This window comes from Eriocheir sinensis, chromosome 21 (genome assembly GCF_024679095.1).
Source record: "Eriocheir sinensis breed Jianghai 21 chromosome 21, ASM2467909v1, whole genome shotgun sequence".
Classification (NCBI taxonomy): Eukaryota; Metazoa; Arthropoda; class Malacostraca; order Decapoda; family Varunidae; genus Eriocheir; species Eriocheir sinensis.
Window position 1 is genome coordinate 3,242,706 of NC_066529.1, and position 24,388 is coordinate 3,267,093.

General features: G+C 42.1%; 1 protein-coding gene across 1 annotated transcript in view; it reads left to right on the plus strand.

Moving 5' to 3' along the window:
- Positions 1 to 8,371: 8,371 nt before the first annotated feature.
- Positions 8,372 to 24,388, plus strand: part of LOC127001522 (ITG-like peptide) — a 100,087-nt gene continuing 84,070 nt past the window's right edge. Inside the window, exons 1-2 of the mRNA XM_050866134.1 lie at positions 8,372 to 8,571; positions 23,979 to 24,069. Coding sequence (XP_050722091.1) covers positions 23,987 to 24,069 — 83 coding nt within the window. The 5' untranslated portion in view covers positions 8,372 to 8,571; positions 23,979 to 23,986. The remainder of the gene's footprint in view (positions 8,572 to 23,978; positions 24,070 to 24,388) is intronic.

The following is a 24,388-nucleotide window of genomic DNA, read 5'->3' on the forward strand; positions in this document are numbered from 1 at the left end:
GAGTAATATGGGGTAGTAAGGGGAACAGGGTGAGGGGAAGTGAGGGGAAGAAGAGGTAGGAGGTAGGAGAGGGGAAGTGGGGGCAGGAGGAAGAGGAGGAGGACGACGACGAGGAAGAGGAGGAGGAGGAGGAGAAGGAGGGTGAGGAGAGAAGTGAGAAAGAAGAAAATGGGAAGATGGGGAATGAAGAGGGAGAATGAGAAAGAGGGGAAGTGAAAGAGAAATAAAGAACGATAAAGATGAAGGATGAAGAAGACTGGAAGAGAAAAAAGGAAGAGATATACAGAATGGAAAAGAAGGGAGAGAAAGAAAGAGAACGGAGTGGGGAGAAAGTGGGGAGTGCTGCGGGGAGTAAGTAGAGGGGGGAGGGGGATAAAGCGGTGGGGGGGGTCATATCGATGTTCACAAGGTGACAGTATTAACATAAACACTAACTCGCGGGATTCGAACGTTTGCACTTGACCTGGACTTCGACTTCGTGTTCAGTATCCTCAACCACCACCACAACCACCACCACCATCACCACCACCACTAACCACCAACATCACCACCACTACCACCACTTTCAACACTCCAGTCAATATAGATACACCATTACCACCACCACCACCACCTCCATCACCACCATCATCACCTGCTAATCACTAAACTTAAAACTTAAAATTGTCGTGTATCTTATCTTTTTAAGGGATAGAATTACCAAAAAACTTTAAACTCCTTTCTTAATGTCTTTTTCCTCCTCTTCCTCCTTTTCCCCTTCTTCGCCTTCACATTCTCCCCCTCCTCCTCGTCCTCCTTCTCTCTCCACCTCCTCCCTCTTCCTCCTCCTCCCCCTCCTCAACGCATGGATCGAGAAAGCCTCAAATATTTAACGTTTCTCTGACGTCACGCGCACTGCCGGCGAAGAAAGTGGGAATAACGAGACAGAGAAAACAGGACTCAGGATCGAAAATGCTTAAAGGCAGACTGTAAAAATAAATACTCCGATCTTGCGCAACTCCTCCCTCCCTCCCTCCTCTTGGTGATCGCTTGAAAGAGATAAAGTAAATAAAATAAATACATAATAAATAATCAATAATAAAAATAACGAAACCTTCCTATTGGTGACAGTTTGTGAGAGATTCAATAGAAGAACTAAATAAAATCCCTCTTCTTGGTGATAGCTTGCGAAAGGTGAAGTAAAAAATAAAGAAATAAACTCCCTCTTTTTGGTGAGAGTTTGTTAAAGATACTGTAAAAGAAAATATAGAAATCAATCCTTAGACCATTTTAACTCAGAAGCGACGATGGGACGGGGAAATTAATAAAACAAACCATGGTACGATTAATTCACAAAGAGACGAAAATAGGACTGGAACAAAATATACCAAAGCGAGAATGGGAGAGAATATTCATCCCAGCACAGCAAAGAGAGGTTGAAAATAAATATGGTGCGCAGAACGATTTTTTTTTTGTTCGATATATTTATTAAACATCAAAAGTCCCCTTCGCGAGTATATTGATGAATACTAGAGCGGGGCAGAGCGGATTTAATATACACACACACAAAACACAAACAAACAAACATACTAAAGCAGGGCAGAGATAATACACACACAAAAAGAAAGCTAAATAAATAAAAACAAACAAACAAACAAACAAATAAACGAAAAAAACATGCACAAACACCTCTTCTACTCATTTCCTCCCTCTCGCCCTCGCTTCTCATCTTCCTTCCTCCTCCTCCTTCCCTCCTTCCTCTTACTTCTCATTCTCATATTCCGTATTTCTCCTCCCTCGAATTCCCTCCTTCCCCTCCTCACCTGTCTCCTAATTACTTCCCTATCTTTTTCTCCTCTCACTTTTCCCTATCCCGTCCCTCCAATTCCCTTTCCTAAATAGTTCCTTCATCATATATACTCCTCCTCTCCCTCACTCTCCCTCGCTTCGCCACGATACACTCTCACAGTCTCTATAAAAGTCCACGACCTCAGTCCCTCACCTTCACAGCTTCCGTCTACGTCTCCTTTTCCTTACCCTCTCCCCCATCTCATCCCCGCCTCTACGTACACCCTCTCCCTCAGTCTCCTAAAGGCCTTACCTGCCCTTGTTTTAACCTTGGCCGGAAAAATTAACGGTAAAAAGTTGTCCTGTTTTCCCTTCCTGGTCCCTGGCGGTAAGCGGGTGACATGGCCCCAACCTTGCTCTCCCTTCCTCCCTGTCACCTCCTTCGTCCCGTCCCTGTAGAGTAAGCAAGGAGTCTACTGATCTAATTTCTAAACAGTACTTAACTTGGCTGGAGCTGAGGCGAGAGCGTGAAGGGAATGGGAATGAGGGAAGGAGGTTGGAGGGTAAACTGAAGCAAGGGCGTGAAATAGAAAAGGAGAGGAGCTGTAGGTGGGCGAGGAAAGACGAGTAAAACAAAAGCCAAGCGATAAACGAAACGAAGATCAAGAGAAGAAAGACAAGACTTCATAAATGCGATAAAAAAACACGAAAAAAAAGCGAAGAGGAGGAGAGAGAACGGTAGAGAATGAGAAAGAGGAGAACGAGAAAGAACATACAAAACGAGATGGATAAAAGAGAGGAGGAAACAGCAGGAAGGAGAAGGAGGAGGAGGAAAAGGAGAACTGGTATAGGAGGAGAAGGACGAAGAGGAGAAGCAGAGGCAGCAGGGGAAGGATTACTGTGAGGGCAAACTAAAGACTCCGGGAGGGGGTGTCAAAGAGAGGAGTCACTGAATGGCTGAAGGGACTCAAAGGCGGTGAATGGTGGCCTTAGCTACACTAGACTGGCGCGACGAAACTTGAATGTGGATCAGGAGAGAGGGAGGGGGAGAGGAGGAGACGGGGGAAGGGAAAGTTAAGGAGGAAGAACAGTAAGGAGAAGGAGCAGGAGGGGAGAGAAAGAGACAGAGGATAGGAAAGCGAGAGAGGAGGAAGGACCAGGAGGGGAGAGAAAGAGACTGGGGAGAGAACAGTTAGGGAGGGAGAAGGGAAGTGGAGATGGAGCGCTAGTGGAGTGAGAGAAATGGTACGTGGATAAAAGGATGAAGAGAAAAGGGAGACAGAAGGGAGAAAGGAGGTTAGATGAAAAGGAAAGAAAGGAAGGAATCGTAGGAAAGGAGGAGGAGGAGGAGGAGGAGTACGCCGATAAAAAAGATGAGAAAAGAGAGACAGCAGTGAGAAAGGAGGTTAAGAGAGGAGGAGAAAAAAGGAAGAAATGAAAGGAAAGGAGCGAAGCGTGGGAGAAGAAGAGAGGAAGAGAGTGGGCAAAGGAAAGGGAAGGAATAGGAACGAAAGGACGCGAGTAAATGGTTGTACATAGAGTGGGAAGAAGGAAGGAAGGAAGGAAGGAAGGAACGATGGAAGGAAGGAAGGAAGGATGGAAGGAAGCAAGGAGGGAGAACAAATACGGGATGAAGGATTTTAAAGAACGTAAATGACAAAAAAAATATGAAACGGGGAGAACAAACGAGGAAGGGAGTGAGGCATCGCAATCACGGAGCGGGAGATGGGATGCTGAGCGAGAGCGTGGGGGATGCTGAGCTTAGCGAGTGAGTGTCTGGAAGAAAAGAAGGAAAGTAATCAAGCGGAACAACTGGAAAATCTACGCTGATCACAAACACAAGAGGAAAAAATAAATTCTACACGAGATCATAACTAAAGGAAAACGCTCATGCGAGGAAATAAAAGCGAACGGAAATGAAGACAACGCGAGTAGAAATGGAGGGCGAAGGTGCATTAGAATTATTAAACTGGAGCATATATAGCAAATACACAAAGAGGAAATTGGTGAAATCATAAGCGAACGATATACTGAAGTTAGCGTAAATTTAGACAATGCGAGATCAAGTGAAAAGTCATAGTGCATTAGAATTATTAAACTGGAGCATATATAACAAATACACAAAGAGGAAATTAGTGAAATCATAAGCGAACGACATTCTGAAGTTGGCATAAAACAGAGAGAAATAAATAAATAAATAAATAAAGAAAGAAAGAAAGAAAGAAAGAAAGAAAGAAAGAAAGAAAAAGAAAAGAAAAAATGTGAGTGAGAGAAAATACATGGACAAAAATAACGGAAAAGAAAACAAGCAGAGAAAGAAAGAAAGAAAGAAGAAAAAGAAAAAAGAAAGAACAGTGAGTGAGAGAAAATACATAGACAAAAATAACGGAAAAAAACAAGCAGAGAGAGAAAGAAAGAAAGAAAGAAAGAAGAAAAAGAAAAAAGAAAGAACAGTGAGTGAGAGAAAATACATAGACAAAAATAACGATAAAAACAAGGAAAAGAAAAAAAGAAAGAAAGAAAGAAAGAAAAAAAGGAAAAAAAAGTGAGTGAGTGAAAATACATACTGAAATAAGAGGAAAAAAAAACAAGCAAGCGTAAAAATAGAACTATACATAAGCTTATTAGGCAAACATGTGAACTGACCAATTAGGAACGAAAACTAAAGAGAGATGACATAAACAAGACTAATGTTACAAGAAAAAATAAAAGTGAAAACGAACCGATAAGATAAAAAAAAAGAAATGTGAAAGAAAAACAAACAACTAGAAAGGTGTCACGAGATATACAAATAAACAAACAAATAAACAAACAAACAAAACACGAAACAGACAGAAAACGTGAGAAGCAAAACACAAACCACACAGACGACAGAAATAACAAACACCTTGAAAAATGACACACACACACACAAAAAAAAAAAACTAGCCAAGGGTAACACAAAAAAAGAAAGCGAAAGTGAAAAAAAACAAGGTAAGTCAAGGTAAGGGGAAGGATTTGTGGGCAGGGAAGGGGGAGGAAGAGATTTGTGTAAGGAAAGGTAAGGAAGGAAGGGTTTGTGGGCGGGAAAGGGTAGGGAAGGGGGAGGAAAAGCTATGTGTAAAGAAAGGTAAGGAAGGAAGGGTTTGTGGGCGAGAAAGGGCAGGGAAGGGGAAGGAAAAGCTATGTGTAAGGAAAGGTAAGGAAGGAAGGGTTTGTGGGCGGGGAAGGGAAGGGAAGGGGAAGGAAAAGCTATGTGTAAGAAAATATAAGGAAGGAAGGTAAGAAATTGGGAGGTAATGGGAGAGGCAGGAACCCTAAAAAAACACTAGCCAAGGGTAACACAAAAGCGAGAAAGCAAAACAGAGAAAAGAAAAACAAAACGAAGAAGAAAAACACCACTTAGAATATGAAAGCCTAACAATGGGAAGCAGGACAAGACGATGAAAGGTGACGCACGAAGAACAGGTGCTGGACAGGTGTGTGTAGGAGGAAGGAGGGAAGGTGAAGGGAGGAAGGTTGGAGGAAGGAAGGTTGGAGGGAGGAAGGCTGGAGAGAGGAAGGTTGGAGGGAGGAAGGTTGGAGCGAGGAAGGGTGGAGGGAGGAAGGTTGGAGGAAGGAAGGTTGGAGGGAGGAAAGTTGGAGGGAGGAAGGTCGGAGGGAGGAAGGCTGGAGGGAGGAAAGCTGGAGGGAGGAAGGGAAGAGGGAGGAATGGAAGAGGGAAGAAGGGAGAGAAAGGTCACTTGGAGGGAGGATTTATAAGAACGTGAATGATAAAGATGAAACGGGGAAAAAAAAAATAAGGAAAAAAAAGAGGAAATTGAAAAAAAGAAAAGGGAGAGAGTAAAGGAAGATATGACAAGGGAAACAGTGACACAAGGAGGGAAGGAGAGGAAAAAGGGCATGAATGAGTGAGGAGAAATCAGAATGGAGAGAAAGAATGAGAAAAAACAACGCAGAACCAAAGTAAGAAAGAAAGAACGTGAATGAGAAAGTGGTTTTACATAGGGAGACTGATGAGGTAACAGGCGTGGGCGAGGAGTGACTATTTTGGGACTGGAGAAGGAAGGTTAAGAGTAAACAGGAGAAGGGTTGCAATGGGTGGGAAAAACAAGAGGGAAGGGAGGGAAGGGAAGGGAAGGGGAGGATGCTGACACTAATTCAAGAGGAGAAAGTAAAGAGTGTTTCCCGGCGCAACGCAACAGAGAATGGACAGCAACACGTGAACTTTGGATGGGCACTTTGAACAGTCTCGTTGCCCTTGTAAATAGTGAAATAAAACGATATGGTCTGAGGAAAATAATGCAAACGAGGGAAAGGGGGCGAGAGAGAGAGAGAGAGAGAGAGATAAACATAGAAATAGAGAAAAAGAAAGAGAAATAGAGCACAGAAAAAGAGAAAACAAATGGAGAAAGAGCACGATAAAAAGAAAGAAAGAGAGAAAAAGAGAGAGAAAGAGAAAAAAAGACAAAAGAGAAAAAGAAACACTGCACACAAACAAAAATAAGAAAAAAAATTACGAAAAACAAACCAGCAACCGAAAAATAAGATGTGCAAAAATAGAAGAAGAAACAGCAGGAAAGAAAACACAACAACAGGGTGAAAAGAGAAAATTGGAACACGAAGGAAGGAAGGAAGGAAGGAAGGAAGGTGGGAAGTGAGGCAAAAATGAAATAAGAGGAGGAGGAGGAGGAGGCGCGTCTGAAGTGCTCCAGTGAGGAAAATCGAGGAGGACACGCGGAGACACAAAATAGAGAGACAAGGAGGAAGGAGGAAAGGATAGACGAAGAAAAAAATTGAGAAGCAAGAAGGAATGAAGTAACTAGACATTGGACACTCGTTAGGTCTGAGTGCGCAAAATGTGAATATATGCATTTTTGACCCCGGCGACCTTGACCTTTGACCTTTGACCTTGAAAATCAAACTCGTCCGGTGGGGGGCCATTAGTAGTCCACCTATGAGGTTTCAACATCCTAAAAAAAAAAAATAGCTGTAATGATTCAAAAGTTATCGTGTTACAGACAAAAAATAAATAAATTACACAGCTGAAAACAATACCTTCGGCAAAACTCATTCTTTTGCGGGCGGTAATTAAGGAAAGCAAAGTACGAAATAAACAATGAAAGAAATTAAAATATGAGGGATAGATTAAGGGACACGAGGAGACATGAAATAGAAAGACAAACGAGAAGGAGAAAAGAAAAGGAAAAATGAAGAGAAAAAAGACAACAAAGAAGGAACGAAGAAAATATTAAGTAAAAATTAAGCAAATGAGACACAAAACAGACACACACACACACACACATGAACGCACTTACACAATGCTAAACGAAAGTAAAGAACAACAACAACAACAACAACAACAACAACAACAACAACAACAACAACAAAACAACAACTCGATATACGCATGAAAAAAAAAGATATCCACCCATACATAAGTCATATTTACAGAGCCATAATTTATAAAGGAAACAAACAACAAAACACACAAACAAGTTCACACATGTACACAAAATATTACACAAACACACCCGCACAGTTGCGTACACCCATACATACATACATACATACATTAACACATACATACACATCATACATTATTAATATCCGCGTACATTCATACTTTATTGATACACGTATGTTTTTTTTTGTATTTATGATGAATATATATGAATTCCTCTTCCTTTAATTTGCCATTACTTTGTTTAATTAGTCTGACATGTAATTATTGCTATATGTGTGCGTACGTGTGTGTGTGTGTGTGTGTGTGTGTGTGTGTGTGTGTGTGTGTTATCATATATCACCGCCACAACTATCATTACATATCCCCACCATCACCACCACCACCACCATCACCACCACCACCACCACCGCCACCATCACCACCACCGCCACCACCATCACCACCACCACCACCGCCACCACCATCACCACCACCACCACAACAACACCAACAACTACCAACACTCGCATCTCAGCCATCACCACCATCATCACCTCTATCACCAGGATCATTACCACTGGCAGTCCCAACACCACCTCCAACACAACGTCCACCAACACCAGTAACAACACCACTACCACAGCCACCATCATCACAACCAACACAAGTACCTCCAGCCGTTTTACAAGAATTATTTATACTTATTTACTAAAAGGCCCAGCGGTGAAGGAAAATAAAAGATAAAGAAAGAAAGGAGGACGAGGACGAGGAGGAGGAGGAGGAGGACGAGGAGGAGGAGGAGGAGGGGTAAGAGAAGCAGAAGACTGGAAGACAGATTTGCATGTATCTCTGTAAGCTGAGGTACTTAAGGATTAGCGGAGAAACTTGTGGATAATTTGCATTCGTCAGTCATGGCTAAAAGAGAGGAGAGGGTGACCAGACAGACAGACAGACAGGCAGACAGATAGACAGACAAAGATAGACTAATTGACAGACAAACAGGCTAATAAACAAAATGTGTGACAGAGATAAAGAGAGAGAACGAGAGGGAATAAAGGAAGAGAGAGAGAGAGAGAGAGAGAGAGAGAGAGAGAGCGACACAGAGAGACACAGAAATCGAGAGAGAGAGAGAGAGAGAGGCGTGAGGGTAAAGGGGGCGTGGCACCGACCACGCCCACCACAGCTCCCCTGCCGGCCAGACCTGCGTGTGTGTGCCTCACCTCACCTCGCCTCCACCTGGCCGCCACCCTCACTCCTCCAGCAGACTCCGCCACGCCTGACACGCCCTCCTGCCCGCTCCCTTCGTCACCAGTCCTCACACTCTTGGTCGCTTCATCTGCCTCCGACGCCGCTGCCTCCTTCGGCCGCGCACTCCTACTGTTAGTATTGCCTCTCCTACTCCTACTTCTGCTCCTCTTTTCTCCTGCTTTTACTCTTTTTTATCTCTCTTTTCTTCGTTGTTACATCTCTGCCTATTTTCTTTTTTTTTGTCTCTCGCATGTTTGTAAAGTAAAGATTAAGATATTTGTAGGATTATCTCACCGTTTCTCTCGTTTATCTCTCTTTTTCTCTTCTCTTCTCTTCTCTTCTCTTCTCTTCTCTCTTTTTTTTTTTTTTTTTATTTAAACGTGTTCAGTACATTAGTACATGGCAGTATTATTTGTCTATGCTAAAGTTCCCCCGACCGTTGGGGAGCTATTTAAAAGCTTCTGCCGATTATATTATACAATTATTATACAATATACAATTATATATATACATATTTACGGTGGGTGTAGGAGTAGCCACCTGTGGGACGCAACCTTCATCTGCTGAGTGGACAGTTGTGTCACATCCACATCAGCAGTGAGGTTGTTCCACCACACCACCGCTGCGATGGTGACAACGTGGTGGAGTGCTGGAGCGGGCCATTGGCACTTCCAGGAGGGAGGCGTTGCTCAGCACCGTTCTCGTGCTGCGCTCAGACCTCCTCCAGGTAGCCCTCAGGTCCGTCAGGTGGGGCACTAGGCCCACTTGTGCCTTGTGTAGCACCGTCAGGGCAGCGACGCGGCGACGGTGCTCCAGGCTATTCAGCTGGTTCGTGGCTGGTCTTGCCCTTCCTTCGTGTGGGTGTTGTTGTTGTTGTTGTCGCTGTGTCTCCCACTGGCTCGGTCGGTGGTGCTGGGTGCCGTTGATGAGGCGTTCAGCCCTCCTCTGCACCTTGTCTAGCAGGTTGAGGTGGCAGCGGGCGCTGGCCATCCAGGTGAGCGGTGCATACTCCATCACTGGACGGACTTGTGCCTTATAGAGGGTGTTCAGGCCTTCAGCATCGAGGAGGTTCTTCATGCGGCGCAGGAGGTTCACCTTCTGGGAGGCTTTTTGCGCCACCCTTTCAAGGTGACGGTCAAACCGCAGCTGGGAGTCCACCTCCACGCCCAGGATGTCGACGCTGGACTGCAGAGGGATGGTGTCATTCCCGAATCTCAGTCTGCCGTGGAGTTGCCTCGCGTCCTCCCGAGAACGTGATATTACCATGGCCTGGGTTTTGTCAGGGGCAAACCTGACTTGCCACCTCTTTCCCCAGGCCATTATGTCTGCCAACTGTCTGTTGACGGACTCTATCACGTCCTGGGCTTCCTCCCTCTTGTATGTTCTGGAGAGGGTGCAGTCGTCGCTCTCTCTCTCTCTCTCTCTCTCTCTCTCTCTCTCTCTCTCTCTCTCTCTCTCTCGCTTCGGCTTTCTCTGCATGTATATTTATTTATTTTTATTTGTACTTAGTTTTTCCTTTCTTTACATGCGTCACTTTTAATTAAGGCTATTTCGTCTCTGATTTTTTTTCTTTTCTCGATTTTTGCGTTCTTTTTTTTTTGGTATGTCTGTCTGTCTGTTTGTCTGTTTGTGTGTCTGTCTGCCTGTGTCTCTCTCCGTCTTGCATCTCAATAGTCTCCTTTCTTTATTTTCTTTCACACCTTCCGTAACAGAGATAAAAATATATATATACAGTAATTCCAAAACTAACTCTCACTCGCAAAGAAATACTTCGCAATAAGACAAGAGCGCAACCGTGACCTTTCATTAACCTCATTTCAACTGCGTCATTTTTCCAGCCGGGCGTCATTCAACCTTTTTCCCTTCCATTGCATCTCGCGGGTTAAAGAAAGAAGATAAAACGCTCCCTCCCTCCCTCCCTTGCTCTTCGAAGGTCAAGGGGGCCGAGCAATAAGAGAGGGGAGACTAGGCTAGGCTAAGCGATGCGTCTTCCGAACACTGAAATAGCTCCCTCACCTTTCCCGTCTCCTCTTCCTCTCTCCTTCTTCTTCTTCCCTTTCCACTTCTTCTCGCCTCTTCCTCTCCTTCTCTCCTTCCCTTTCCACCTCTTCTCGCCTTTTCCTCTCCTTCTCCTTCTCCTTCTCTCCTTCTATCCCTACTCTCCTCCTTCTCTCCTTCTCCTTCCACCCCTTTCTCGTCTCTTCCTCTCTCTGTCTCTCCTTCCATCCTTTCTCGTCTCCTCCTCTCCATCTCCTTCCACCTTTTCCTACCTCCTATTCTCCTTCCACCCCTTCTCGCCTCCTCCTCTCCTCCTCTTCTTCCACCCATAATCGCCTCCTCCTCTCCTTCTCCTTCTCTCCTTCCACCCTTTCTCGTCTCCCCCTCTCCTCTCCTTCTCTCCTTCCACCCCTTCTATTCTCCTCCTCTCCTTCTCCCATTCCCTTCCAACCCCTCGCAGCTGTACCTCCCTCCCTCGCTCGCCAATATAACGGTTAAATATGTAAATCTCGAGTCGGTACCCATTCGTGCGGTTCTGAAATCTAAAGGAGGAAAGTCTTACTGGTATTCATTGTTACTGGTTATATTTTTCAAGCACTTTTTGGCTAAGGAAGGAAAATCCGCCTGGTGGTTGTTATGCCTTTCTTTCTTTTTTGTCAAGTAATTTTTTAGCCCGTTTTCCGCAGCTTTACCTCTCCTCTTTGACTTTTCTCTTCACCGCACTTCTTGATGGGAACACTTTATTCCTATTCATGTATGCGTGAGTTGGAATCATACATTGTTAGGTATAGTTACGCTCCTCCTCAGCTTCATCCTCTTAACCTCTTTTTTCCATATTTTTTTCCGCATTTCTTACTACGAACACTCTATTCCTATTCCTATTATGCGTAAAGGGATTTGGAATGGCAGGGTTGGGCTTCGTTACGCTCTTCTTCACTTTCTCTTCGTTCACATTTCCCTTAACCACTTTTAACTTTTCTTTATTCCGCTTCTTACTACGAACACTCTATTCCTATTCATATTATGCGTAAAGGGATTTGGAATGGCAGGGTTGGGCTTCGTTACGCTCTTCTTCACTTTCTCTTCTTTCATATTTTCCCTTAACACTTCTTTTAACTTTTCTTTATTCCGCTTCTTACTACGAACACTCTATCCCCATTGATATTATGCGTAAAGGGATTTGGAATGGCAGGGTTGGGCTTCGTTACGCTCTTCTTCACTTTCTCTTCTTTCATATTTTCCCTAACCACTTCTTTTAACTTTTCTTTATCCCGCTACTTACTACGAACACTATTCCCATTGATATTATGCGTAAAGGGATTTGGAATGGTAGGGTTCGGCCTCGTTACGTTCTTCTTCACTTTCTCTTCTTTCATATTTCCCTAACCACTTCTTTTAACTTTTCTTTATTCCGCTTCTTACTACGAACACTCTATTCCCATTGATATTATGCGTAAAGGGATTTGGAATGGCAGGGTTGGGCTTCGTTACGCTCTTCTTCACTTTCTCTTCTCTCATATTTCCCTTAACACTTCTTTTAACTTTTCTTTATTCCGCTTCTTACTAGGAACACTCTATTCCCATTCATATTATGCGTAAAGGGATTTGGAATGGCAGGGTTCGGCTTAGTTACGTTCTTCTTCACTTTCTCTTCTTTCATATTTCCCTAACCACTTCTTTTAACTTTTCTTTATTCCGCTTCTTACTACGAACACTCTATTCCCATTCATATTATGCGTAAAGGGATTTGGAATGGCAGGGTTCGGCTTAGTTACGTTCTTCTTCACTTTCTCTTCTTTCATATTTTCCCTAACCACTTCTTTTAACTTTTCTTTATTCCGCTTCTTACTACAAACACTCTATTCCCATTGATATTATGCGTAAAAGGATTTGGAATGGCAGGGTTCGGCTTACAGCGCTCCTCTAAACCCATTATTTCACGTTTCCTTTAACTAATTTCAACTTTTCCTTACCGCACTTCTTACTGGAATCACTGTATGTCCATCGCTATAGACGTCAAGGGATTTGGAATGACAGGGTTGGGTTTAAATATTCTCCCTCTTCAGCTTCTCTTTCACCTTCTCTTTAACTAATTTCAACTTTTCCTAACCCTCTTTTTATTACGAGCACATTATTCCTATTCGTATTATGCGTGAAGTGATTTGGAATGCCAGGGTTGGGCTTGCTTACTCTCCTCTTCACTTTTTCTTTCATTTTCTCTTTAACTAATTTCAACTTTTCCTAACCCTCTTTTTATTACGAGCACATTATTCCTATTCGTATTATGCGTGAAGTGATTTGGAATGCTAGGGTTGGGCTTCGTTATGCTCCTCATCATCTCCTATTCCTTCTTCCCTTTACTTCTTTTTTAACTTTTCAATACCCCACTTTTTACTAGGATCGCTTTATTTCCATTCATGTTACGCGTGAAGTAAATTAGAATGACAGGGCTGGGCTTCCTTACGCTCCTCTTCATCTCCTATATACTCTTCCATCTTCCTTTTACCTCTTCTTCAACTGTTCTTTATCGCGCCTCTTACCAGGAATAAGAGTCTTACTACGCACTTTTATTTCCACTCCTGTGAGCGTGAAATCTTCGGCTTAGTGACGCCTCTCTTTATCATGCTCACCCTCGCTTTTCTTCATCCTTAACATTTTTATCTAGCAGCTCACTTCCTGGAGATCGCATTCCGGGTCCAGGTATACGACAGTTAAGTTCAAATATGGGAAAGACAGAGACATTGTTGTACTTCTCTTTCGTCTCTTTCCCTTCCTTTTTCGGTTTCCTTTTCAGCTCCGTTTTCAGCTCCCTTTTCAGTTCCCTTTTCCCCTTTTCAAATATGGGAAAGACAGAGACATCGTTGTACTTCTCTTTCGTCTCTTTCCCTTCCTTTTTCGGTTTCCTTTTCAGCTCCGTTTTCAGCTCCCTTTTCAGTTCCCTTTTCCCCTTTTCAAATATAGGAAAGACAGAGACATCGTTGTACTTCTCTTTCGTCACTTTCCCTTCCTTTTTCGGTTTCCTTTTCAGCTCCGTTTTCAGTTCCGTTTTCAGCTCCCTTTTCAGTTCCATTTTCCCCTTTTCAAATATAGGAAAGACAGAGACATCCTTGTACTCCTCTTTCGTCCCTTTCCCTTCCTTTTTCGGTTCCTTTTACGGCTCATTTTTCACCTCCGTTTTCAGCCCCATTTTCAGTTCCCTTTTCCCCTTTTCAAATATTGGAAAGACAGAGACATCGTTGTACTTCTCTTTCGTCCCTTTCCCTTCCTTTTTCGGTTTCCTTTTCAGCTCCGTTTTCAGCTCCGTTTTCAGCTCCCTTTTTCAGCTCCCTTTTCCCCTTTTCAAATATAGGAAAGACAGATACATGATTGTACTCCTCTTTCGTCCCTTTCCCTTCCTTTTTCGGTTTCCTTTTCAGCTCCGTTTTCAGTTCCGTTTTCAGCTCCCTTTTCAGCTCCCTTTTCCCCTTTTCAAATATAGGAAAGACAGAGACATCCTTGTACTCCTCTTTCGTCCCTTTCCCTTCCTTTTTCGGTTCCTTTTACGGCTCATTTTTCACCTCCGTTTTCAGCTCCCTTTTCAGTTCCCTTTTCCCCTTTTCAAATATTGGAAAGACAGAGACATCGTTGTACTTCTCTTTCGTCCCTTTCCCTTCCTTTTTCGGTTTCCTTTTCAGCTCCGTTTTCAGCTCCGTTTTCAGCTCCCTTTTCAGCTCCCTTTTCCCCTTTTCAAATATAGGAAAGACAGAGACATGGTTGTACTCCTCTTTCGTCCCTTTCCCTTCCTTTTTCGGTTCCCTTTTCAGCTCCCTTTTCCCCTTTTCAAATATAGGAAAGACAGATACATGATTGTACTCCTCTTTCGTCCCTTTCCCTTCCTTTTTCAGTTCCGTTTTCAGCTCCCTTTTCAGCTCCCTTTTCCCCTTTTCAAATATATCAAAGACAGAGACATCGTTGTACTTCTCTTTCGTCCCTTATACCTCCTTTTCCAGCTCCCTTTCCAGTTCCCTTTTCACTCCTTTTCATCTCGTTTTCCCGCCTCCTTTTTCATCCACTCTTTACTTTCCTTTTTACTTCCTTTTCTAATTTCTTTTCACATTTATCACCTCCTTTCCCACCCCCTTTTCCAGTTCCTTTTTTTCACCTCCATTTTAATTTCCTTATCACCTTCTTCATCTTGTTTCACCTTTGTACCTCCCTTTTCACCTTCTATTAAACTTTTCATTATCTTCCAGCTGCATAGGGTGAAAAAACTCCCCTTTTCGTGTATTTTAGGTCTCTGGTTTTACGATCTTTGAGACTTTGGGATTCGGCGTTGCTTTAGGAATCATGGGCGGTAGTCAGTCATTTGTTTTTCCTTTCTGCTCTTAACACATAACAAACTGCGTAATAAACTGTGTCGTTGTAGTGAAGGAATGTTGTATCGATGATTGCGGCGTCATTTCACTTCGTTCTCACAGACCTTCCGAGGATTTTTTATTGATACTCATCCAGCATTCAAGTTTATGTGATTCTTAGTCTCTTTTCAATTTTCGAGTTTTCATGATTCTCTGCGTTGGAAATTTTCGTGTTTCGTGCTTTGTGATTCTCGATTCGGTGATTCTTCTGTGATTCTTGATTTGGTGATTCTTTATTTTTTTTATTTTGTATTATGTGATTCTTAATTTTTTTTATTCTCCATTATGTGATTCTTGATTTGGTGATTCGTTAGGGATTCTATATTTGACGATTATTTTGGGATTCTTTATTTGGTCTCAACGTCCTTCGCTTTTTTTTTAGGTAAAGTTCATCCTGGGATTTCTTCTTATTGCGTTCGTATTTTTTAGTTTTTTTTTCTAGGATTCATAGGGATTTTCATTTGTTTTTCTTTCTCCACTTTCTCCATTTTCACCTCTCCGGCTTCTTTAACTTCTCTCTCTCTCTCTCTCTCTCTCTCTCTCTCTCTCTCTCTCTCTCTCTCTCTCTCTCTCTCTCTCTCTCTCTCTCTCTCTCTTCTTTGTTTCATATTTCCTTTCTCATTTTCCGTCATTATTTCTCTTCTTTCTTCTCTTCGGTATTTCCTTCTTTCCCTCGTTCGTTCATTCCATTCTTCTTTTTTTTTTTTATCTCCCGATCTCATTCAATATGCATAACAAAATCCGTCTCACGGTGATCCTTCTCTCTCTCTCTCTCTCTCTCTCTCTCTCTCTCTCTCTCTCTCTCTCTCTCTCTCTCTCTCTCTCTCTCTCTCTCTCTCTCTCTCTCTCTCTCTCTCTCTCTCTCTCTCTCTCTCTCTCTCTCTTCTCTCTCTCTGTCTTCTCTCTCCCCCTGAGCTTCCCACGGTAACCCAGGTGTGTGTGTGTGTGTGTGTGTGTGTGTGTGTGTGTGTGTGTTTTAATGTTTGCTGAGCTGATTTTACGTTCCAATATTACCGATGTTTACGATGGCGATTTCCCGTTCAATTTCGCCTAATGATCATTCTTTTGCCGCTCTTCTTCCTTCCTTCCTTCCTTCTTTTTTTTCTTGTCTCTGCTTCGTTATTACTTTTGCGCGTCTCCTTCCTTCCTTCCGTCATTTTTACTTTCCTATCTTTTCTTGTTTTCTTTCTTCTTTATTTTTCCTTCCGTCCATCTTTTTATTTTTCTATCTCTGCTTTTTTCTTACTTCTTCATCTCTCCTTCCTTCCTTCCTCCTTTTCTTTTTATTTTCCTATCTTTGCTTTGCTCTTTAATTTGCTCCTCTCCTTCCTTTCTTCATTTCTCCTCTCTCCCATCTTCCTTGCTTCGTTTTTTTTCTTCTCTTTCTACCTTCTCTCTCTTTGTTCCCTTCTTCCTTTCTTCCTCAGTACCCCCTTCCTTCTCTCCTTTCCTTCATTTATTTCTCTCTACCTTTGTCTACTTCTATTCTCTCTTCCTATTCCTATTCCTCCCTTTTTTTTACTCAGCTTTTTAACCTCTTTACTCCTTTCCTCCTTTCCTCGTTTCTCTCTTCCATCTATATTTTTTTTCCATTATTTTTTATTTTTCTTATCCTGCATCCCCCTCTTCATTTTTTCCTCATCTAATCCGATTATTTTTTATGCTATTCTTTCTCTTCATTCTGCTTCCTTTCTTTTATATTGCACTTCTGTCCTTATTTTCTTTCCACTCTTCTTCCTTTCATTTATTCTATTGCTTCTCTACCTTCCTTCTTTACTGGTTCCCTTCTTCTTTCTCATTGATCGTTAATTCACTATCTCCTTCATTCGCTCCATCCACTTTTCCATCCTCCTTTACTTTTTTTTCATTTATTTTTTTGCTTCTTTTTTTGCCCTCTCTTCATCCCTTTCATCTACTTAACCCCTTCTTTTTATCTTATCGTTAATTCACTATCTCCTTCATTCGTTCTATCTACTTTTCCTTCCTCCTTACTTTTTTCCTTTATCTTTTTGCTTCTTTTTTTGCCCTCTCTTCATCCCTTTCATCTACTTAATCCCTTGCCTTCCTGACCTTTTTTCCCCAATAAACTATACCCTCCCCTTTTACATAATCCCTCTCCTGTCCCTATCTTTATCTCCCTCCTCCTCTATCCACCTGTTCGTGTATTTCCCTTCTTTCCTTCTTCTCTTTTATACTTTCCTTCTTTACCATTCAATCTTACTTGGTCGTTTCTTTCCCTTATTTTCCTCTATTATTTAACTCTTTGGTATTCTTTCATATCTTCCTTTTCTCCATTTGTTCCTTTTTATCTTCGTTTTTCCTTCCTCTTTCATGTTAACTTCCTTACTTTATTTTCCTTTCTTCTCTCTCTCACCCTCTCTCTCTCTCTCTCTCTCTCTCTCTCTCTCTCTCTCTCTCTCTCTCTCTCTCTCTCTCTCTCTCTCTCTCTCTCTCTCTCACACTAACTCTCTAATTTCCCCTTTAATCTCGTACTCTTCCTCCCCTCTTCCTCTCTTCCACACACACTCTTCTCTCCCCTGCTCACTCTTCTCTCACTCTCATTCCACTAACTCTACTCTCCCAATATTTGTTTCCATTAACCCAATCTTCCATTCGACACTTTCTCTTCTCTTTTCACTCGCTCTCTTTTCCTTCATTTTCACTCTTTTCTCTTCCCTCTCTCCTTACAGACCTTTATCATTTTCCCTCCCTCCCTTTCTCATGTTCTCCTCTGATCTACTTACTTCTCTCTCCTTAACACTCTTCCAAGCCTTCTATTCTTTCTCTACTTGCTTTTTCTCTCTCATTTTCACTCCTTTTTCTTCTCACCTTCACAGCCTTGTCATTTTCTCTCCTCTTCTCTCCTTCTCTACTCCACATTTTCATCCCTATCATACTTTCTCCTCTCTCTCCATTTATTTTTTCTCCTCATATTCAGTCGTTTTCTCCTCTCCTTCTTCACACCCTTATCGTTTTCTCCTCTTCCTTTCCCTATTCAACGTCTCCTCTCCTCCATTTACTTCGCCTTCCTTCTGATCTCTTCCACTTTCTCTTCTCTATCCCGCCTTCTCTTTCTCCCCTGCACAACCCTGTCATTTCTCTCTCCCCTTGTTTTACCTCCTTCTCCTCCTTTTCCTCCTCTGCCACATCTACGCTTTCTCTTATCTCTCTTCATTTACTCATTTTACCCTCTTATTCTCTTCTTTCTCTCTGCCCTAACCCCCCTGCGCACCTTTCTCCTCCCTTTCTCATCTTCTCTCCTTCTCTTCCTCCTCCCTCCTCCTGATTGCTCTCCCACGCTTTCCATTCTCTCTCCCGCCTCGTCACCCCTCTCCCTCCCTCTCCCTCTCTCCCTCCCTCTCTCCCCCTCGCTCCAGACTAACATGACAGCGCACATATTTAAAGCGACGCGGTAAATTTACCCAAACATATATTTTAGGAGCAAATTTACAAACTGCTTATAAATCAGTCTTTACATAATGGCGTGGAGAGGGGGGGGAAGAGAGAGAGAGAGAGAGAGAGAGAGAGAGAGAGAGAGAGAGAGAGAGAGAGAGAGAAATGTAACTAAATAAATGATCGATATGCCTAGATTTGATATTCTAAGCAAACGATCTTCAGCACTTCAAGAAAATAAAGGAAATAAAAGAAAACAAAAAGAAAAGCAAAAATAAAGAAAAACAAAGAGAAAACAAAAGGAAAACAAAATAAAAAAGGAAGAAAGAAAAATCACCTTACCAGCCCACCCAAAAAATTAGGGAAGAAAAGGAAAGACCAAAAAAAGAAAAGAAAAAAATATTGGAAGCCGGGTCAAATTTCCAGGGCAAGGTCAAGGTGAAAAGGAGAGCCAATACAATTATAAAAGGCACAGACAGGCTTCATTTCGAGAGACACAGACCAGCCTACCAATAATTCAGGTAAAGAAAAAAAGAAAGAAAAAGAAAAGTGGAGGCTGGGTCAAATTTCAAGTTCAAGGTGGAATAAAGTGGCTCTACAATTTTAACACCTGGCTCACCTTGACTTGGCTTCACCTTATAACTTTCACTTTCATGGACGCGTTTTTAAGGGGCCGTCTCATTGATCCTTTAATCCTTTTTTCCTTGATATAATTTTCTCCGGTTTTCTTGTTTTCTAATATTTTTGTTTCTTGTATTTTCGTTTCGTCTCGTCTTTCCTCCTTTCTCTCTTATTTCCTCTTTCTTTTCCTTTCTTTACTCTCCTGTGCTTCTCCTAAAACCTCATCTGCATTTCCTTACTCTTTTTTTATATTATTTTCTTTGTTTTCTTGTTTTCTAATATTTTTGTTTATTGTATTTTCGTTTCGTCTCGTCTTTCCTCCTTTCTCTTTTCTTTTTTTTCTTTCTTTACTCTCCCGTTCTTCTAAAACCTCATCTGCATTTCCTTACTCTTTTTCTTGATATTATTTTCTTCGTTTTCTTGTTTTCTTATTTCCTGCTTCTTGAATTTTCGTTTAGTCTCCCTCTCTCTTTTCTTTTCTTTTTTCCTCTTCTTTCCTGTACTTCTAAAATCTCATCTCCATTTCCTTACTCATTTTCTTGATATTATTTTCTTCGTTTTCTTGTTGTCTTATTTTCTGTTTCTTTTCCCTTTGCTCCGCCTCTCCTCTCTTTTTTTTATTTTCTAGTTTTCTCTTCCCTTTATTTCTTGGGTCACATTCTTAAACATATCGTCGCCCACGCGCACATACCTCTTTTCTGTCTCTTTCGTTCTGTTCTCTCTCTCTCTCTCTCTCTCTCTCTCTCTCTCTCTCTCTCTCTCTCTCTCTCTCTCTCTCTCTCTCTCTCTCTCTCACCTTTCGCAGGAGTTCCGGGCATTTCCAGGGGTAGTTCTATGACCCTGGTGGTAGTCTGAGCCTTCTTCTGTACCACGAACCTAAAATACTACTCACAACCCAAGTACACATATTTAACAAGGCTTTCACAGGAGTTCCGGGCATTTCCAGGGGTAGTTCTATGACCCTAGTGGTAGTATGAGCCTTCTTCTGTACCGTGAACCTGAAGAACCACTCATAAGAACATAAGAACATAAGAACGCAGGAGTCTGCAAGAGGAGGCAGCTCCTTTGACCCCACCAAATATCGCTGTCCATGAATTTATCTAGTCTATTTTTGAATGTGACAATTGTATTGGCACTCACCACATGACTGCTAAGCCTATTCCACTCATCCACCACCCTATTAGTAAACCAATTTTTGCCTATGTCCCTGTTGAATCTGAATTTATCCAGTTTAAACCCGTTACTTCGTGTCCTACCCGGTTCTCTTACCAACAAAACCTTATGAATGTCTCCCTTATTAAAGCCCTTCATCCATTTATAAACCTCGATCATGTCTCCACGCACCCTTCGCCTTTGAACCCGATTGATCTCCTTTTCGGCCTTTGGAAATAGGTTTTTTTCATTATTGTTTTTTTTACGCCCTTGAACAGTCTCCTCTGCTATAAAAAAGAAAAGTGGACATGAGAGGTAGAAGCGTCTATCAGTACCGAGCTTGAACTTGTGATAGCTGGAGACACCGCTTTCCCTTTCCATAGGCACCGAAGACGAGGGGTTTAAAGGGACGTTGCTTGCTCTTTAATCGTTGATGGGAATACTCGCAGAATCCCTCCTCCTCCCTCCCTCCTTCTCTCAGCCATTCAATCTCGCCTCAGGCTCTCTCGCTCTCTCATCCCATTCTCCTCACCTCTCTCGCTGCCTCTCTGTGTTTTGTTCTTCCTCGTATTCCTTTCACACTTCACTCTGTCTATCTTTATCGTCCTCCTCTCGTTCTCTCCTTACGTTCTCTCGCTCTCATCCCATTCTACTCATCTCTCGCTTTCTCTCTTTATATATGTTGTTCATTCTCCTATTCCTTCCACACTTCATTCCACTTGTCCTTGTCTCCTTCCTCTTGTTCTCTCTACGCTTCCCTTCTTTGCTCATTCTATCCTCCTCTCCTTCTCTTCTTTCTTCCATGCTTTACTCCATCTATAGTTATCTTTCTCTATTCGTTTTCTCGTTTCTTTATTATGTCATTTATTCTTCTTCATCTCTATTCGCTATTCATATCTCATTCCATATTTACTTTTCTTCGTCTCTCCTTATCTCTTCTTGCTCTCTCTCTCTCTCTCTCTCTCTCTCTCTCTCTCTCTCTCTCTCTCTCTCTCTCTCTCTCTCTCTCTCTCTCTCTCTCTCTCTCTCTCTCTCTCTCTCTCCCTACTTTCCTGTTCCTCTTTTTATCTCTTTTCCCTCTGTCTTTTTCCTTTCCTTCCATCCTCTCCTTCCATTCTTCCTTCTTCCCTTTCCCAAACTGTCTCGTATACTTTTCTTCTACTCTCCTTTTCTGTTACTCTTTCTCATTCCCTTCCCATTCTTCCTCCTCCTCTTCTCATATTCAGTTTCATTATTTCAATCTATTTCTTCTCCCTCTCTCTTTTTCCCTCTCCATTCACCCTCTCCATCCATTCTTCCTTCTTTCCTTACTCAAAATCTGTCCCATATTCCTCCCTTCTACTCTCATTTCCCGCTACTTTTTTCCCATTCCCTCCTCACGCCATATTTTTCCCCGCTCTGAAACCCAATAACACGCGGCGACATCTAAATTAAGCCCACCTTTACAAGACTTTCACAGGTTTCCTCTCCTCTACTCACTACTCCTTCCTCCCTCTGATCACTCTCCCACACACTTTCTCTTCTCTCTTCACTCGCTCACTTCTTTTCCCTCGTATCCACTTTTTTTTCTCCGTCCACTTCCTTTGCACACCACTTTTTTTTTCTCTTCCTCTCTTTTTCTTACTTTCCCACTTTCTTTCTGCTTTATAATCACGCTAACCCCAATATGTTTTCTCTTTTCCTTCCCTTGGTTTATTCTTCTTTATTTTCCCTTTACTTAGCTCCTCTTTATTTCCTTCTACTCTACTTTTCCCCAACGCAAAATCCTTCTTCATTTTCTCTTCTCGCACTTTGTCTTTCTTTCTTCGTCTCCTTCCATCATCTCCATCTGTTCTTCATTATTTTCCTATTCATTCCCTCTTTATTTTCTTCTACTCCTCTCCACTTCTACTCAACGTTAAACTATTCCTTATTTCCTTTCCTTCTTCTTTATCTTTCTCTCTCCCTCTTATACCATTATCTCCATCTGTTCTTCATAATTTTCTTATTCATTCTCTCTTTATTTTCTTCTACTCCTCTCCACTTCTACACAACGCAAAACTCTTCTTCATTTCCTCTTCTCCCAATTCGTCTTTCTCTCATTCTTCCATTACTTCCATCTATTTTTATTCTTTTTATTTATTCAGTCTCATTTATTCTACAATGCTTCATCTCTATCCCGCCTTGTCTTTCTCCCTCTCCTCTCATTATCTCCATCTGTTCTTCATTCTTCTCTTGCCGTTCATGTTCAGTCTCTAATTTCATCCTTCCTTCCTTCCGAACGAGCGAACGAACTGGAGAACGGGAAGAAAAAGGAAAAAAAAAAAACAGGTAGAAAGTGGGCCGCCTCCTTTTGCCCCAGCTCGGATTCAAATCAGGTTTCCCGTTTTTTCCCTTTCTTCCTCCCCTCCCAACAGGTTCTTTTCCCCTTAACTTTTTTCCCTCGTTTTATTCTACTCCCCCTCCCTCCCCCCCCCCAAAAAAAAAGAGAACTCGGCTGCTCTATTTCTGAACTCACACACACATAAAAAAAAAAAAACTTCCAAGTCCCTAACGTTCACTTTCCATAAATTAGATTCGTTTCCCCCTTTTTTTTTATTTACTCCCCCCCCAAAAAATAAAGAGAACTCGGTTGCTCTATTTCTGAACTCACACACACTTCACTTTCCATTAATTAGATTCGTTTCCCCCTTTTTTTTTATTTACTCCGTTTTTCTTTTCAACTGTTAATCTTGTTCTCATCTAAGTTAAGCTGGTTGTCTTCTTTTCTCCGTTTTCTATAGTTCTCTTTATTTTGTATCGTCCTCTCTATTACTACTTTTTTCCTCAAGAGCTTTTTGTTATTCTTATTTCCATTTACTTTCTATAATCATTTTGTTTCTTTTTACTTTCCCTCATTACAATATCCACAAAACTTATCACATTCATTACACTATCATCATTATTCCTTTCTTCCTTTCTCAATCTCCTTTTCCTTACGTTCTGCCCATCAAATTTCCCCATTTCCCACCATTACCCTACTTTTCCCTATATAACCGGGGTTCGAACCAAGGCCCGGAGGTTCAGGGATACACACTCTAGCCACTACACCACCGAGACGCATCCAATCATTCCAGAGGTTAAGGCTGTCAAAAACTTTCTCCCCAAAACGCACATATCCTCCCCGCTGGGCTCTGAATGGCGTTGTATGGACGGGGAGTGAGGAGAGAGAGAGGGAAGAGTAGGGAGAGGAGAGAGTGGAGAGGGGAGGGGGGAGGGAAGGGAGGGAGAGGAATGGGGTGGGAGGAAATGGAAAATAAAGAATAGAGAGAGCAGGAGGTAGATGGATGGGAAAAAGGAGATTAAACCGATTTTTTTTTTTCGCTGTGAATTCAAAACCAAAAGAGAAAGAGAAAACATGGGAGATAGATAGACAGATAGATAGATAGATAGATACATATAGGATGAAACGAAAAATAAAAAAATAGAGAAACTAAGTGAATGGAAGAGAGAAAGAGATTAACAAACGGATATTTTCTCTCAGTGAATTCAAAACCGAAAGAGGAAAGAGAAAACATGGGAAATAGATAGATAGATAGATAGATAGATAGACAAATACATCCATCCATACATACATACACATTCATGCATGGCGATGGCATAGGAATTAAAAAAAAATCATAGTTCATCTCCAACTAAATATTTTACACTAGGAATGAATTTATACCGTGGCCATCCCGAAGTCACACGCTAATCCGTTTACTTTCCCATCCATTCCCAATCTAAAAGTCTTAATCCCTGGGCACGAAAACCCTCTGTCGATAAATGATTAACTTTTGACCCTGAGACCCTTGGGAGACCGAGACCGAGAGCGAGAGCGAGAGAGAGAGAGAGAGAGAGGTGGGGGTGGGGGGGAGGTAGACAGAAACGGCATGGCACAGAAGTTAGAAAAATGAGAGCATAAAAGGAAAATGGAGGATAATCTAATATTCTTTTTTTTCCCTCTCTCCCATTCGTTTCAGCAGTCAGGATGCGGTCTGCTGTCCTTGCTGTGCTGGTCCTGCTGGCTGTCTGCTGGTCTCCCGCAGCAGGCAGGGGCCACATCTTTAGCAAGTAAGTAGTAGTAGTAGTAGTAGTAGTAATAGTAGTAGTAGAAGTAGTAGTAGTAGTAGTGGAGGTGTTGGTGGTGGTGGTGGCAACAGTAGTAGTGATGGTAGTAGCAGTAGTAGTAATAGTAGTAGTAGTAGTAGTTTAGTAGGTGTAAATAACTCGACCTTTAGCTGGTGAAAATCGATAAGGCCAGTAATTATTTTTCTTTCTTCTTTTACTGTCGTGTTCTAGTATGCAAATCGCAGCTGCATGCATATTGGAAGGTGAGTTGATTTACAGCCGGCATTTGTAATTTCCTCCCTCAGTTAGTCATTCAAACCGT